Source organism: Ramularia collo-cygni (genome assembly GCF_900074925.1).
Source record: "Ramularia collo-cygni strain URUG2 genome assembly, contig: RCC_scaffold02, whole genome shotgun sequence".
Taxonomy (NCBI): domain Eukaryota; kingdom Fungi; phylum Ascomycota; class Dothideomycetes; order Mycosphaerellales; family Mycosphaerellaceae; genus Ramularia; species Ramularia collo-cygni.
The window spans coordinates 1,860,644-1,875,414 of NW_019716256.1; the positions used below are offsets into that span (position 1 = coordinate 1,860,644).

Here is a 14,771-nt window from a genome sequence, read left to right on the forward strand (position 1 = left end):
TCCATCCCTGGCCAGTAGTGCAGAGTGAGCAACGTCGACCTGGTGCCGTCTCCGCCGCCCCGGAATATGATTTACAAGCAAATTCGAGACGTATGAACCAGAGGCTTCTCGTCCCTTTCTCTTCCAAGCGGTACTTCCAAACAAATACTGATAATCACAGCTGTTTGTCAATCAGCGTCTTTGACTTGACAATTCGCAAAGAAGGTGGCAAAAAGGGAGAGCCCTATATCTTTGAATGATCGCCAGACAACGAAATCCAACACTACAACTGACAGACGGCTCCTGGCTCGCAAAGTACCCCAAGCAAAGCACGTTAAGTCCTGCACCTCCTCCGTTTGATCCATTCCCTGAGCGAGCCGGGACAAGATCCAAGCTCTGTGTCGTCCTCGATCTCCGGTCGGACGATGACCAATCATGTGTTGTTGCCAGACGTAACACCCGATTGCCCTTTCCGACGCCTTTCGCCTGAGCTTCAGATCCGCATGTGCCGCCTTGAGCTGATAAGCCATGCAAGAATTACCGATCCTGGAGATGAGCCGGCCGTGATCAGTGCTTTCCCGTGGCTCGAAGATGAACTAAGGTGGATCTACTATGGAGAGAACTCCTTYCATCTGAACGTTAGTAACAGCGACATCACACCTCATCTTGACTTCCTTGAGTCTTTCACCGCGCTATTCGCCGTACCAACACCACGTTTATCGCTGAGCCTGCGATTTCGTGACGGCAACCGGAATTGGAAGAACCTGCGGCAGTGGCTGTACCTTGTTTACCAGGATCGACATGGTGATCCCCTGATCATTGAAGATGACGCGTCGTACAAGCCTGAGCTTCATGCACTCGCAGCAGTGTTCGAGATGGTTCTTAACAAGAGGGATCGAGGAAAGCTGTCATGGAAGAAAATCAAAAAGAACTACCTCCCTTTCGCTCGGAAGATGATGGGAGCTGTGAATGACGAGTGGCTGCAGTAGAAAAGAGGAGGGGGCGAGAGGGAGAGGGAGAAGGAGGGCGTGCGAGAGAGTTGGTTCCGACGTTCAGCGATTGTGAACCTCTGCTTTGGGGATTGGCTGTCAGGGACTTCATAATGTAGCGGTGTTCGTGCATTCACGAATGACGCTTTGCGCGGCATGGAAGGTGGGCATGCCTCCTTCGTCTTGTAGCTATGATCTTCTTTAATGCCGACTACATATCCTGCCTCTTTACACAACCTTGTAGACAGACATACAGTTCCGTGGTCTCCCTGCAATGGTTAGGTAGGGAGTGGTGTCAACTCACGCCCCACGGAGAAGGGAGCCTCCTCCTGGCAGGCAAATTGTGATCAAAGCATGATGACGTCTAAGCATCGTATGGTCAAGAAAGATATGAGAATCAACTGCAAAGCTCAATGCTCCATCACAAGAGCAGCACGTATCTGGTGCGATCAGATCCAGACTAGTTTGCTACTCTGTCGTCGATGTATTGTGTAGCTCTTGAATGGCCTTGGCTCAAGACGCCAATTGGTTTGCCACTACGGCGTGGCGCCTCTCGAGGCTTTCAACCTTGGCTGTCAGCAGAGTGTACCTCAAGGCCTGTTGGTTCTGAATTGCTGATAGTCCAGCGTTCTGCTGCTGCTGCTGCGAGATCTGTGCATCTTGCGCTCTGCTTATCTCGCCGCATAGGCTCACCACTTCCTCGCAGCAGCACCTGCGCCCACGCTGCAATATAGAGCGATCTTGTGTCTCGTTTTCCACGAAGGTTTCTAGCGTCAGTGCCGCGGTTTGGAGGATTTGGCATGAATCCCGGAATGGCTGATCGATCAAACCGTGTAACTCATGAATTTGTTGGGCAGTATCCACTTGATGGTCTGACAGGGCTTCTACTGCGACTGCATGTCTTGCAATGTGTTGTTCTATTTCTCCAATGCGGCTGCTCTGTCGATTCATTTCATGTTTCAACCTGCCGATTTCTTGGTAGATAGGAAGCATGAAAGCTGTCTGCCGGGTGATCTCTCTGTTTTGCTCACTGAACATCTTGGTGACATTGGTCTCGACACGGCGAATGACACGTTCCAGCTGCTCTGTCCTATCCATATGGAGTATCTCGTCCTCGGCATGACGACGCAACTGTAGTTCGTACTGCAGCTGCTTCTGCAGATTTTCCACCAACACTTCCTTTGCCGAAGTCATGGTTCTCTCGCGCTCGACATTGGCCTCGGCTTCAATATACTGCAATTCGAGGTATCTGTAATTGCTCTCGAGTCTCTCGTACCTAGGATCATCGTAAAACGAATGTTGGTCACTTGTTCCTGCTTGTTGATAACTGGGGGTGGGGTTGTGGGTGAGTTGCTCGACGGGATGAATCGGAGTTGACGGTTCTGACCCATGATACCTCAAACTACGTCCTTTGGTCGCGACGAAGATGGAATGATCCGAAGATGTTGGGAGGTCCGCTGGTGAGTAAGACCAGGCTTTTTGCAAAGATGATAGCGGAGAGCAATGATGCGGCTGGTCGATGGGAGTCCTTCTCGGCGCAGAGGCCTTTATTGGACCGCTGATAGCTCTTGGTGGACGAGTAAAAAAGGCCGCCGATCGGAGCTTCGCTCGCTGAGAACTAGCGTCTACATCGGTGCGTCCGCCCCGGCGAGCGGAAGCGTCTGCATCGGTTGTGACATCGGAGACTCTGCAGAAGTCACCAGCGGATGAAAAACCAATTCGCGGCTGCTTTATCACTGCATCCTGCCCTTGAGAGTTCGAAGATTGTGATGCTGACCAGGACTTCACTCGCACTAGGGAGGCAGAGCTCGCAGGCCTAACGTGATCGCTTGATCCTCGATTCCTCCAACTGGCAATTGGGAGCCTGGTGGGGAAGTGTACGCCACCTCGAGCAGAATCATGTGGCTCGTGACCCATAAAGCTTGATGCAGAGGTCGACTGTAGTGATGGACTGGCACTTTGCGGTCGAATAAGATGGCCCTGAGAGATGGTCCGTGGATCGCGGTCCTGCGGCATGTTGGACCAGATGAGGATGATCCGGCCAAATACTGAAAATGTCTATTATGAGCCTCAGAACAACGGTATGGCTGCAATAAATGATGGATACAGCACTCAAAGGGAGAAAGCCCAGGAGCTTCTGTTGTCTTAGTGACTTGTTTCACAAGCCTGTACACACGCTCGTCCTGCGGGTGGCACCATCAGCAAAAAAGTATATTCGATAAAAATTGAAGCAGTGCGATTCCTACCTCGTCTGCCATTACAGTTGTTAAAGCTGGTAGCCCAAGAACATGTGATGAAGTCGCAAACTCGGAAGGCCGTTCTGCCGATTATTGTACGATTACGAACGCCGATTATTGGGTGGTCTGTATCTCGCCAACCACTTGCCCCGCTGGGGTTTGCCAAGGCTCGCTAAACGTATTGCAGACCACCCGATTATTCAAGTCCATTGTATCTACATAAGATGACGATGGGTAGTTCTGCAGCTTCTGCTGCCCGGCTGGAAACGGCTACGACTCCGATTCGTTCGGGACTCGCGCTATGTCAATGATCACGCTGAGACTCCGCTCGCGCTTTACGATGTAGAGTGTAAGGTAAAGGAAGGAAATGAGTGCGCTAAGCCAATCAGAGTCTCAACCGTTGACATTGATAGGTTGAATCTATCCTCACATTCGTGGCATTCCATTGCACCGTAGACGTCCTGCGAGAAGCCCGCACTTCTTATTTAGGACGGGCAACTTCGGCGCAGCCCGTCATCTCAAGACCTTTACAGAACTGTGACAATCGCAAGGTTGGGAACCAGGGTAGCAATCGCATTGAAGCTTGGACATTGCGGCAATATCCCGAGTAAGGCCCTGCGGCTTCCTTGAGCGATGTACAACATGCGAAACGAGAGGCTGGGAACTAGGGGACAACCTCAAAGCCTCTGATGGTACAACGCATAAGGGTGAGACTATTTTGTCATCGATTTTGTTGAAGAGGCGCCACAGTCTCTTTGAAAGGAAATTGGCATAAACTGATAAGAGCGCCCTTGTAATGTATACCCGCCTGGCGATGTCTCAAACAACATCATGAATGAAAACTGAAAACGTGATTTCAGAGATGTGTGGAGGTCTCCAATACCGGCGGACCGGCCTTTGGTCAGGAACGCTGCACGCGGTGCACTTCGTACATTTTCATTGCGACGCCCTAACTGTACGGAACGCTCGCGGTCCTTGCAGTCTTCATCACTAAGGTAGCTTCGTTGCATCACTATCCTCTTCATGATTGTCATCTATTCCAACAGAATCATGACGCTACCATTACCGGCAATGATCGCCCTCCTATCAGCCTCAGCTCATTCTGTGCAAATTTTCGGCTCTCGAACACTCCTAAGCGGGCGTTTTTTCCACGACCGCTCTATGCACGCGGCCTTGACCCCATCCCTATGCATCCAGATTACGCAGATGATGTTGCCAGTGCCCGGAATTGTCTCACCTGCCATAGACGATAGCGCCTCCGAAGCGTGCGGCTGATACTCTTGGCTTACACATTCCAAAGGGCAAATGACGACTATACGACCAGYGTGGAGAATGATGTTCACATGACTTACAGTTCAGTTGGGCGTCCTCGTTAAATAACGACGGCACTCGTGGTGACGCCGCCCCATCATCACAAACAAGTGGAACCTAGAGGGGTAGGGAAGTGTTAAGTATGAAACACAATCATGGCTTGTTCACGGCTGTTGTTCCTCGTAACGCGATGAAATGGCTACGAATGGCTGAGAGGTGTTGAAAGTCGCAGGCACTATTAAGGCTTTTCCAGCATCGAAGTTCGAAACAAATGGCTGATGCTGGTATCGCCGGACTTGCAACTCCTGGCAAGGCAATTGTAGCAACTCGGGCTGTAGCGGTCATATATTTAGCCAAGGATGCCCGCCGAACAAACACTACTCTCAAGCACCACAGGACTTCGAACTCGTCCACAGCCAGCCCTTGTTGATTTGCATTCGTCTGAACATATCGCTGCACTCAAAAGCAATCAGCATCACCAACATCATGGCCGCAAGTAATCCAGCCTTTCGACTGTACCATCAGCTGACTCTTATAAGCAGCACCGTGCCGCAGCAGCGCGAGTCGTTAACCCCGAACCACATCCTACGATCGCTACTTTCACTTCCAATTCTTCTGTCCCTCCATCTGGATCATGCTCCTGCTCCAATGTAAGCCGTCGAGATGTCTCTCTCTTTTTTATGTACCTCACGCTGATTCAATTATCCAGGAGAGGTACTTTGAATCTGTCCTGCCCCAACACTGCTCTGCGACCGCTACTACAGCTCCTGCTCTCTCCACCGCTGGTGTGAGTAACCTGGTTTCTACTGCTATTGTGCACGCTAATTCATCCTGCTAGATCGATTGCAACCCCCCAGCCACTGCCGATACTCCTTCCTCCATCATCAGCGCAAGCCACGCCGCCAGCAAGCCCTCTATCCGTGCTAACGAAGCTTCCATCCACACCTCTGCCTTTGACGGTCCACCCGTCGAGCCATCCCAAGCTGCGATCCTTGATCATTTGGGTCGTGACTTCTCAGATCCAGTCAGCTTTCTCGCTGGTATGACCAAGGCGAACATGCTCCTTTCCGGCTCTCGTGTTCTGGAGATCTTTCTTCCCGGTTCGTGCGAGGAAAACTCTGATTGGGATTGTTACTGCCAGGGCTCCGCCCGCTCCGTTGGACAAGCCATCGTTGCCCTCAAACAAGCTGGCGTGGTCTTCGACTGTCCCTTCAAGTTGATGACTGACATTGCGCTCGCGTCCCACGGTTCAGTGATCACTATCAACGCCGATACCCACCGGACGCTCTCCTCATACGCCCGCTCCGATCTGTGGAGTGGCAAGGTTCCTGTTCTCGCTAGTGCTGTCATGCTCGCTATTGGGGCTGCGCTCTCTGAGAACAAACACTGCAAGGCCGTCCCGCTGAGTCACGGTGTCCTGGTCCGGATCCGCCATGGGAAGAGTTCCCACGATTACGAGAACGGCGACGGATATATGCCAGGCTTGAAGATCATCACTGGCTCTACCACCCATGGGGAGACGCCCCGTAAAGTGCAACTCATCTCTGCCGCTAGGAAGTCRCCGCTAAGCCACATCTTCGACTTCTATTCAACTTGTTCTCAGGTCGTCATCACTGGCTTGGGAGCGATCATGTTCCATTGGCATGGCCAGCGAGACGGGATCTATCTTTCGTCCAATACCCAGCACAAGGACAGCGCGGAAGCTGCGACGAGGAAGTATGCGCGACGTGGCTTCAAGTTCACCATGCCCACCAGCACCGATTACATCGTCAAACACCTCGGCACTCCTGGACACGGAGCCAGCGTGGTGGTATTCGACGGTATCCCGCTAGGTGTCTCGCCYGATCTCTATGCTGTACGTCTCGCACACTTCAAGAACCTCGCCTGGTCCGAGTATGCCGGTGAGACTCGGCTTTTGCAGACCTCTACCTTCGAAATGAAGGCCGTTCTCAAGCGCAACCGTAACGCTCGTATCGCCCTTCGCGCGGCTGGGATGTGGGATGATACCGACCTCGTTGTCGCTCAGTCGCACACGGCTGCCTACGCCGGTAGTCGCCACAGCTATCCAGACGAGGTCATCGGTTTGTAGACCACTCGGTATAAGGACAAGCGGATGGACCTGGGCTGACGGAAGCATGAAGAATTGACATCAAGGGTGGACTGTGGAGAGTGCGAATTTGCGAAGGTCCGATGACCTTGAGAGCGCTTCGCGTGCTTTGCTTACTTTGGGAGATCTACAGTATTATCCAATTCAATGCCACCCCGGCCGTATCGTGAGCATACTTCCCGATCGGCCGGCATTTTCTTTTCCATGCTTGTATCGTTCTGCATTGCACCCCACGCCGGGCGATCGCCAGAGTCTAGCAGCCAGCCTCTGTAGCGGTGACTGTTTCCTAGTCGATGACCACGTTCTCTCGGAAAACGCATGTCCAACAAGACACGATTTGGCGTATCAGTAAACGGATTCAATCACCAAAGGCTTGTCCCATTTACCCATTCTCACCCTTTGATCTAGGATCTCCGCCTTGAGCATTCGTTGAAAGCCGATACCCTCTTGAGACTATGACTCTGTGTCGTGAATAAAAGCCGCGCGGTGTTGGGATGAAATAGAGATCGTTTGCAAAAATGCAGTGAGACTGGCAGACACCTGGGAAAGTATAGTCCTATTTACTTGCCGAGGATTTGCGAAAAGTATAGAACAAGCAGCGAGAAGTACAAGAGAAACATGCACATGTGCTCAAGTGTAATCGACTAATGTATGTCTCTCGTGCTACTTGGCTACCGCTCCGCCCTGAACTGACAAAGGGGCTCTATCCATCCAAATTGCCTAAGCAGATCCAAATACGGCAAACATCTTGTCTTGCTTGCCAATGGAGCCTTGCCATTTTCCGGACACGAGCGAGTGCCAAGCGCTCCAAAGTTGACCAAAAGCACCACGTGCGGCATTGCTCCTCCTCCCAACAACCAAGATTGAGCACTAATTATCCCCCTTTCTAGTTCATTTCCTCCCTCAACCGTCTTGCGAAGTGAGCGGCGGCGTGAGCATGCATCGAAAGCTTGAACATAGTCTCATGAAACTTCATGTATCCACCGGAGAGGTCGTTGTCGGGTGCTCTGTCGACGATATCCTGGGCACCGGTGCGATAACCCTCGAGAGCCATGACATTGACGTCAATGTCGGTGCATGCAGAAAGTAGACTGTCTTTGACGAGTCGAAAAGTATCGGCAATTGTCTTGATCCTATTAATGTCCTCTCCGATCTCGATGCTGTTGGTCTTGCTCCGATGAACCGCTTCCTCGTCTGCAGTTTCCGCCTGGGGACCAAAGGGGATGGCAACCTTATCGACCTGTTTCTTGTCCTCCTCCGCGACGTGCACCCACTCGGCTCTGTCAATCATCTCGTTTTGATCCTCCATTATCTCATCGATCCGATCCTCCTTGGTTTTCTGCTTCTTGGGCTGTGGGAAGAAAGCTTCATCGAGACTTGCAGCACGCTTCCGATTAGAGTCGACGAAGGCGGAGGTGGAGGCAATCGCGTCCGGAGTCTTTTGTTTCTTGGCGAGACGGAACGGGATCGAGGCGAAGAATGCCATGCTGACGTATCTCTAGGTATTGGGTGAATACTTGAATATCGTGCGGGTGGAGAAGGAGAGCACCTACAACTTCGCAGGAGAGGTTGTCAAGAGCAAGTGTCTTACAACTGTCTTAGCTTGAACTTCATGATGCTCGAAATGAGTAGGACTTGTGTCTAAGCAAATGGCTCCTCCATTCGGCCGGACCTACGTTACCAGCAGCCTCCTCCACGAAGCTGTCACTACCCAACTGGACATAATACTTGGAGAGATCCAAAATTCCAACGCGAAGCGTACAAGGCGCCTTGACCGCTATCGAGTGTCGGCCGGGCACCAGCGTGACCCTTTAGCGCGGAGGGATGGCATGGCAATCAAAAATGTGGAGAGAGTGAGGTTGTGTAGTCGCTTCAGCCAAAGCCGTAGAACCCCATCTCCTTCTTATACGAATGTGTTACTCTTACTTACGTTGAGGGCCGTGGAGGGTCCGATAGCTGCTTGGCCCGAAGCTGCATTACTTGATATATTCTAGCAAAGATTGGAATTGAACTATCTCCAGCTCCAGCTCCAGGCCGTTTGCTGATGAGTACATTGACCTTCGTGTCCATCAATACCTGGGATCAACTCGGTGGTGGAAATTTCGAGTATTGATGTTCCTCTTACTCACTCGAATCGAGAGGAATGGAACGAGGAACGAGGAATCACTTCGGGCGCTTTTGAGGCGGCTTTGAAGGCTTGATAGGGCATTACCAAYCGTACGTCCGTTTCATTGACGGTCTTGTTGACATTCTGATCGCGGCGGTACAGTATGTAACAACGCCAGTGAGCCCCTGGGTCTCTAACCTAGCACAAAGGGAATATGCTCGTCTTGTTCCTCCCTGACCCTAGCCAAGTGGCGTACAAAGCCACGCAGGTGTAATGCTGAAGCCATGACACCAGCAAGAATTGAATCTACAAACATCGGTTGCCAACCCCGCTCTGTTGTGTATATGWAAGGCGCCGCAGCTTTGATACATCTAGAATTCGGTCATGCTCTCCGAAATCTCCGCGGCTGATGTGGCATGAGAAGAAAGCTCGGGCATGGAGTGACGGTATGGGAGGTACGCATCGTACAAAGCATTGAGCTCATCATGTGTGCCTGAGCGGGCCACTTTGCGCATCATCTCGAGCGTCTCGATGTGGTTGTCAATGCTGGTGCTGGCGGAGTTCAGATGGGCTTTGACAGCGTGGAAGTCGGATATACAACGACCGATGGCCAGACTCTCCGGTGTTGGATTGTAGCGCATTGCCTTCTTCTGCCCGTTCGACTGGTTCGAACGGACGACATCCGCCGTCTCAGTGCTTCCTGAATGCTTGCGTTTTCCGGCGGCCTGTGGAGCCTCCATGCCAGCGGCTCCGCAGGGGTTGCCTGTGACCAACCGAGAGTGTTCACGATCCAAGCTTTCGCTCTTACTCGCGGCCCAAGGTGTATCAATGGCGGGAGTTGTCTGTGATGCATGATCCTTGCTTTTGTCCTTGTCTTCGACCCCCGAGAATCTGCTAATAAGAAGAGAGGCGTTATTGGCAAATCCCTGTCCAGCGAGAGGTGTACCGTAAGGGTGGCCTGTAGCAGRGCCTGCGCCTCCCAAGATCTGGACGGCATTGTCCTTGCTCGTGCTTTGCTTTTCGTTCCACTTAACGCTGCTGCTGCTGAACCCTGTCATGTCGCTAGGGGCTGACTCGTCTGGGGCGCTTAGGGGATGTTTTGGCGGTTAGGACTGCAGTGTAAAGTAGCAGTTCGAAGCGAAGCTGGTGATGCGCCAAGCCGTGGTGGTACAGWCTGGCAGTGTAGCCCGGTCCGGTTGAGAGTGTCACTGATGAAGCAGTAAGTGTATCGTGCCAGGGAAAGAAGACCATGGTGGGCAGCTTTTGGTCTTGCGGGCGGGATCAAGCCATTGTCTCAGCTGAAGGACATCAGTGAAGTCTTGAACGTTCCTGAACGTCCCGCCGTATGTGTACAAGGCGTGCAAGGCCACGCACCACATCTGGTGGAGTAGGTATCTTTCATGACATGGCGTGTTCTGGTTRCGCAGACCTCAGCATACGAGCGAGGCTCGAAGCTCTCGTGACTTGTGCGAGGCAATCATGAACTATGCCTCAATCATGTTGCCTTCATGACCCGCGCCGATGCTGAAGACAAGCTGTTGTCCGTCTCAAAGCCAATCTCGGGAGTTGGTGCGAAGGTGATTCCACGGCACCTTGGGAATTCCACGAAGCGGTGGCGGGGTGACCGGGCAGAGCGGCAAGATGCGGGTCGGTCAATTCAACAACCCAGCAAGAACGACCATCATGCGGACGGGGAAGAGGAATACAAGGCGCTTGAGTGATCAGTACGATATGCATCAAACATGCATACACACACCATCAAGCTAATCTCTCAGTGCAGCAAGGTCACAACCCACGCGGCTGCGTCAGTCCTGGTGACGTTCTATCATCTCGCAACGGTGTGCTCCGCCGGCTTCGCAACTTGGCAGTTCTGGGAAATATCTCCTCGCATTTGGCTTGCGAACCTATGGAACCTGGGCGACATTGGCCAAATAGCTGTGTTCTTCGGTCTTCCGGTCTGCGGCAACGCGGTTTTCTTGTTCCTCCTCTTCACTCCAAGCCACCGAGCTCGCACATTTTTCTACAGCTCGGGCACATTTGGCGCTTGGATGCAGATGGTGCTCGCGTTCTGTGCACTTCATCTGTGCCTGTGCGCGGCCGCGGCAGTTATTTACACTTGGCTGGATTCCTACGGCTGGCCAGTCATCCCAATCGAAGACTACGCTAGCTGGTCTGCATACAAAGCATTCATCCATTGGCAGCTCACACTCTTCACCGCCGGTTTCGCGTTGCTCATCGCCAGATGTGTAGTACCGCTCGAGATACGGTTCGTGGAGTGGGCTTTCGATCCCTCGTTTCGATGCCACAGCTTGTTTGGCGAGAGAGGCGCAATAGCGCGGGAACTGCGGGCTGCGAGGGTGGGCCGCTAGGTGGGTCTGAAGCCGGGTGTGGAATGACGTGGAAAATGATCGTAGAATGAGCGGTGCTATAGCCTACAACTATATGTACTGGTGAAGTGAAGCACAAATATACTTTGATACTTTGCAACTTTGTGGCGGTCCAATCGCGATCTTCGTGCTTTCATGCCTCCGCCCATCACATGGCCCCTCAACTAACGGTAGGTATACACATCATCCCTCCCAATTCTGATGCCCCATCACACCACTACTTTTGGCGAGCACTGCAGCTTCGCCACATCGGCGAGGACCGTACCTTGGTCTCCGGTGCGCACGTGCTTGGAGATTGCGTCGATGCGAGGTATAGCCCCAGTGCAGACATCGTCCGCTTTGGAGGACACTTGGAGCTCATTGATGGTACTAATGGCAGCCGCGCATTGGTCTACAATGTTCCCCAGACTCGCAACACTAATCTGGCCGGCTGATTGAGATCCTACTCGGTGATCGAGCTCACGCTTTGCGCTCGCCTCTATGCTGGCCAGGTGTTGCAAGAGCGGTCCGGCACTCTCGGCGCTGTGTGACTTGAAGGAGCGGCAATCGTCGCCCAGGGCCATCACATCTTCAACCATCTCTAGTTTCTGGAGCCAATCTTGCATGGTCGCGATCTTCAGATCCGCACAGGCGCTCGAGACGGCCACGCGAACTGCAAAAAGAGCGTCAACATCCACGTGATACGTCCCGTGCACTTGCGAAATGCCTGGCGATATCTTCGCGAGCTCGCGCACCTCCCGTTGGAGAAATTCGATTCCGTCCCGGTCTGGCGTAAAGTTGCTAGGAGTATCGGGGCATTCCTCTGATGGTGGCGGCTTGATCATGCTTCCAAGGAATCCCGCGGCCATTAGGATCACGGCAAGCAGGTGTGATGCGTTTCGTAGTAAGCGACCGAGCGACGAGCTACAGGCCTTGTATACGGCGAGGGAGGATAGCAAGATGTGAATCACCAGACCCGTCGTAAAGATGAACTCTCCGATCATTAACAGATGGCCGATCGTGCTGGCGAACATGATGGAATCCCCTTCGCTCTATGTCCGTGCGGGGAGTCGATGGATCTGAAGGGCAAGCYACAGCTTCTCGAACGCGTGAACTTTACAGCTCCTTGTCTAAGTTCTTTGTAGGCTTTCTCACGTGCTCTTCTAACCTTCACAAACCGCCAGATCCGCTTGAACTCCCAACGACGTCAAGGATATCGCTGCTTAAAGCAGAACCGCGCACCACTGTCGACAAGATGGACCCTTACACATACTTCAACCAGCACTACGATGCCAACAACAGATGGGTCAGTATTGGCGCTCTTGACACTGGCGAAGAGGTTCACGTCGTGTTAGACACAATCGACAGCGTAAAATACAGCGTGCGCACTACGGGCTCTCCAACGACGATTACATGGGCCGGCTTTATTCTCAACGACGATCTCGCTACGCTCAACCATAACGATAGAAGGAGGACGTCCAAGACACGCATGCGCAGCCTACTACGCAAATGGGACACCCAACGAGACCTTCAGGACGTATTAACACCTGCCGCTCCGTCAGCTCCCGCCTACGCCGAACACCTTCAGGTGCAACATCACGCGCCTAATCGGGTGCTCGAGAGCACGGGTACCGAGACGGCTGCTGCTTTCCAGAAGATCGGGGGATACAAGAATGACCACAATCTAGTGCTTTTCAAGGGCACCGCCGAAGAGCGCGAGGTGCTCGTCGATGAGGAGGTCCACGAAGATCCGATCATCAAGGCACGGAACTATTTTCACATCGCCAAGGAGTTCATTCAAGGTCATATCGCCCAGGACATGGACGAGCTGTGCGCTGCTGCTTATGACGGGCGTCCTCAAGCCATGTGTCAGGCAGTCGTTAACTTGACGATTAAGTACGCATGGCCCGCTCTCCCCACTTGGCTTCGTGGCAGTGTTCCGCAGCATGCTGCGTACGGAGTTTCAGCTCTGCTCCTGCAGGGTTTCTGGGCTTCGGCTTTGCCTAAGATCCGACAAAAAATGGATGTAATCTACGTCAATCCAATCAACGAAGAGGCTGCGACCTGGGCTGAAGAAGCAAGGAAGAAGCGGGGCCCTCGTCGGCCCGACTATTGTTGACACTAGGACAGCGAGAGATGGCAATTCTTAGAGGAAGTTGCAGAGGCAACTTGATGAAGAGGGCCACACAGAAGAGATGGAGACAGAGTCCGAAGAGGATAAAGATTAGCTCCCATCACAGTGTCGGCATGAGAGGAAGTGAAAGGTCGAGAGTGTTAGGATTATCTTGGGGAACGTCAGATGTGCTCAATCGCAGAGGTGGCTTGTTGCGGCCTTTGCAATCAGGATCAGGAGGGTCTAGAAGGTGGCGTACCCGAGCGTTCTGCCTCTTATAACAGGGTATGTAGCTTGTACCAACCGCTTGGAGTGAGTTGATCCGCCATTCCTCATTATTGTTGCGCCAGACATCCGCCGTGGAGTCAGGCTTAAGATCGGCCGAGGGACGAGGGATGAGGCTCGCCGCGTGGCCGTGTTGTTTTACTTTCGCATGCTCATCCGAGACCGTGGAGCATTGTTTGACGCTTGGATCAGCACTGCTTCCACGTCTGCTTCGAGGTGAACAACATTTCCTCGATAGTAATCCCAGTCCAGAAGGCCGCATCCTCACCATGACCAGGCCTTGGACAATGTTCAATAAACGGCTTTGCGGCCAATGTTTAAGACTTAATATACCAGACGGTGAGACTTGGTATGAAGCATTGTCTGAGGCCAACTTAGACTATGCTGCATTGTGGTTCACATGGCGCCGGGTGCAAGACACTCCTGGTGCAGAATATAAGGCGGCGGTCGTCGTAGAGTATGTGATAGAGCACCGGCCAATATGAACCAATACGATCACCACCGTAGCCCACTGAAAAGATCACGTTGCTTTGCATACCTCGTGCCTGCCTCTGAACCCGCAAGCGTGGCGATCAAGCATCGTGCCAACCGGCTGCGACGTGCCCTTGCGAAAAGCGTTCCACAACTCCAGAACGTCCCAGCTCGCCAATCGATCGCAAGGCTCGACTTCGCAATGTTCCTGGGCCGCCGGTCCCTATCATTCGGCTCGACTCGTGCAGTAGAATTCCGTCTCCCGAACAATCCCGAAGTTAGTGGCTGCCATTTTCTGCTTCGTCTTGACACCCAGACGGGGCTATTAAGTATTACAGATACTTCTGCTGCCGGTACATGGATCTCTRACAGCAGACTGAACACTTGGACACTGCTTTCTCGTTCGACATACACAATCAGGTTTGACTGTAGCATTAAAATCGGTCACGGCCCGGACGCGCTCATCATCAATTTCGTCTTGGCCGATCAACCCAAAGGAGCCTTGGGATCACATCGACTTCTCCAGGATTACGGGCGATCGGTGGGAGCTCTCCATTCAGTGCAGGCAAATTCCTTGAACAAMCACGATGAAGCTTGGAACAAGGAGAAAGAATGTACCGTGTGCAATTGATCGTCTAGTTCTTCATGCATCGTGAGGATCGCATACACTTTGTCTGTTTAGCCGAGCTGATGGCTACGAACACATTCGGGGAAAGCTGGCCTCCTCGGTGCCAATCATATCGCAATGTGAAAGATTGGCAGAGTTGTGCACTGTTAATCAGGTCCTGCACACTAGGCGCAGTACG

General features: G+C 52.6%; 6 protein-coding genes; 2 read left to right on the forward strand and 4 right to left on the reverse strand.

Moving 5' to 3' along the window:
- Positions 1–1,481: 1,481 nt before the first annotated feature.
- Positions 1,482–2,984, reverse strand: RCC_02273 (uncharacterized protein; the record flags this gene model as incomplete). Its single annotated transcript, XM_023767555.1, has 1 exon — positions 1,482–2,984. The coding sequence occupies one exon, from the start codon at positions 2,982–2,984 to the stop codon at positions 1,482–1,484; it is 1,503 nt and encodes a 500-aa protein (XP_023623323.1).
- Positions 2,985–5,002: 2,018 nt separating this feature from the next.
- Positions 5,003–6,605, forward strand: RCC_02274 (uncharacterized protein; the record flags this gene model as incomplete). XM_023767556.1 has 4 exons in its annotated part: positions 5,003–5,008; positions 5,059–5,166; positions 5,226–5,303; positions 5,355–6,605. The coding sequence occupies 4 exons, from the start codon at positions 5,003–5,005 to the stop codon at positions 6,603–6,605; spliced, it is 1,443 nt and encodes a 480-aa protein (XP_023623324.1).
- A 904-nt stretch (positions 6,606–7,509) lies between these two features.
- RCC_02275 (uncharacterized protein) lies at positions 7,510–8,109 on the reverse strand (the record flags this gene model as incomplete). Its single annotated transcript, XM_023767557.1, has 1 exon — positions 7,510–8,109. The coding sequence occupies one exon, from the start codon at positions 8,107–8,109 to the stop codon at positions 7,510–7,512; it is 600 nt and encodes a 199-aa protein (XP_023623325.1).
- Positions 8,110–9,101: 992 nt separating this feature from the next.
- RCC_02276 (uncharacterized protein) lies at positions 9,102–9,788 on the reverse strand (the record flags this gene model as incomplete). The annotated part of the gene is made up of 1 exon (XM_023767558.1): positions 9,102–9,788. One exon carries the CDS (start codon positions 9,786–9,788, stop codon positions 9,102–9,104), a length of 687 nt encoding a protein of 228 aa, XP_023623326.1.
- Positions 9,789–11,326: 1,538 nt separating this feature from the next.
- RCC_02277 (uncharacterized protein) lies at positions 11,327–12,130 on the reverse strand (the record flags this gene model as incomplete). Its single annotated transcript, XM_023767559.1, has 1 exon — positions 11,327–12,130. One exon carries the CDS (start codon positions 12,128–12,130, stop codon positions 11,327–11,329), a length of 804 nt encoding a protein of 267 aa, XP_023623327.1.
- Positions 12,131–12,351: 221 nt separating this feature from the next.
- RCC_02278 (uncharacterized protein) lies at positions 12,352–13,215 on the forward strand (the record flags this gene model as incomplete). Its single annotated transcript, XM_023767560.1, has 1 exon — positions 12,352–13,215. The coding sequence occupies one exon, from the start codon at positions 12,352–12,354 to the stop codon at positions 13,213–13,215; it is 864 nt and encodes a 287-aa protein (XP_023623328.1).
- Positions 13,216–14,771: the final 1,556 nt, after the last annotated feature.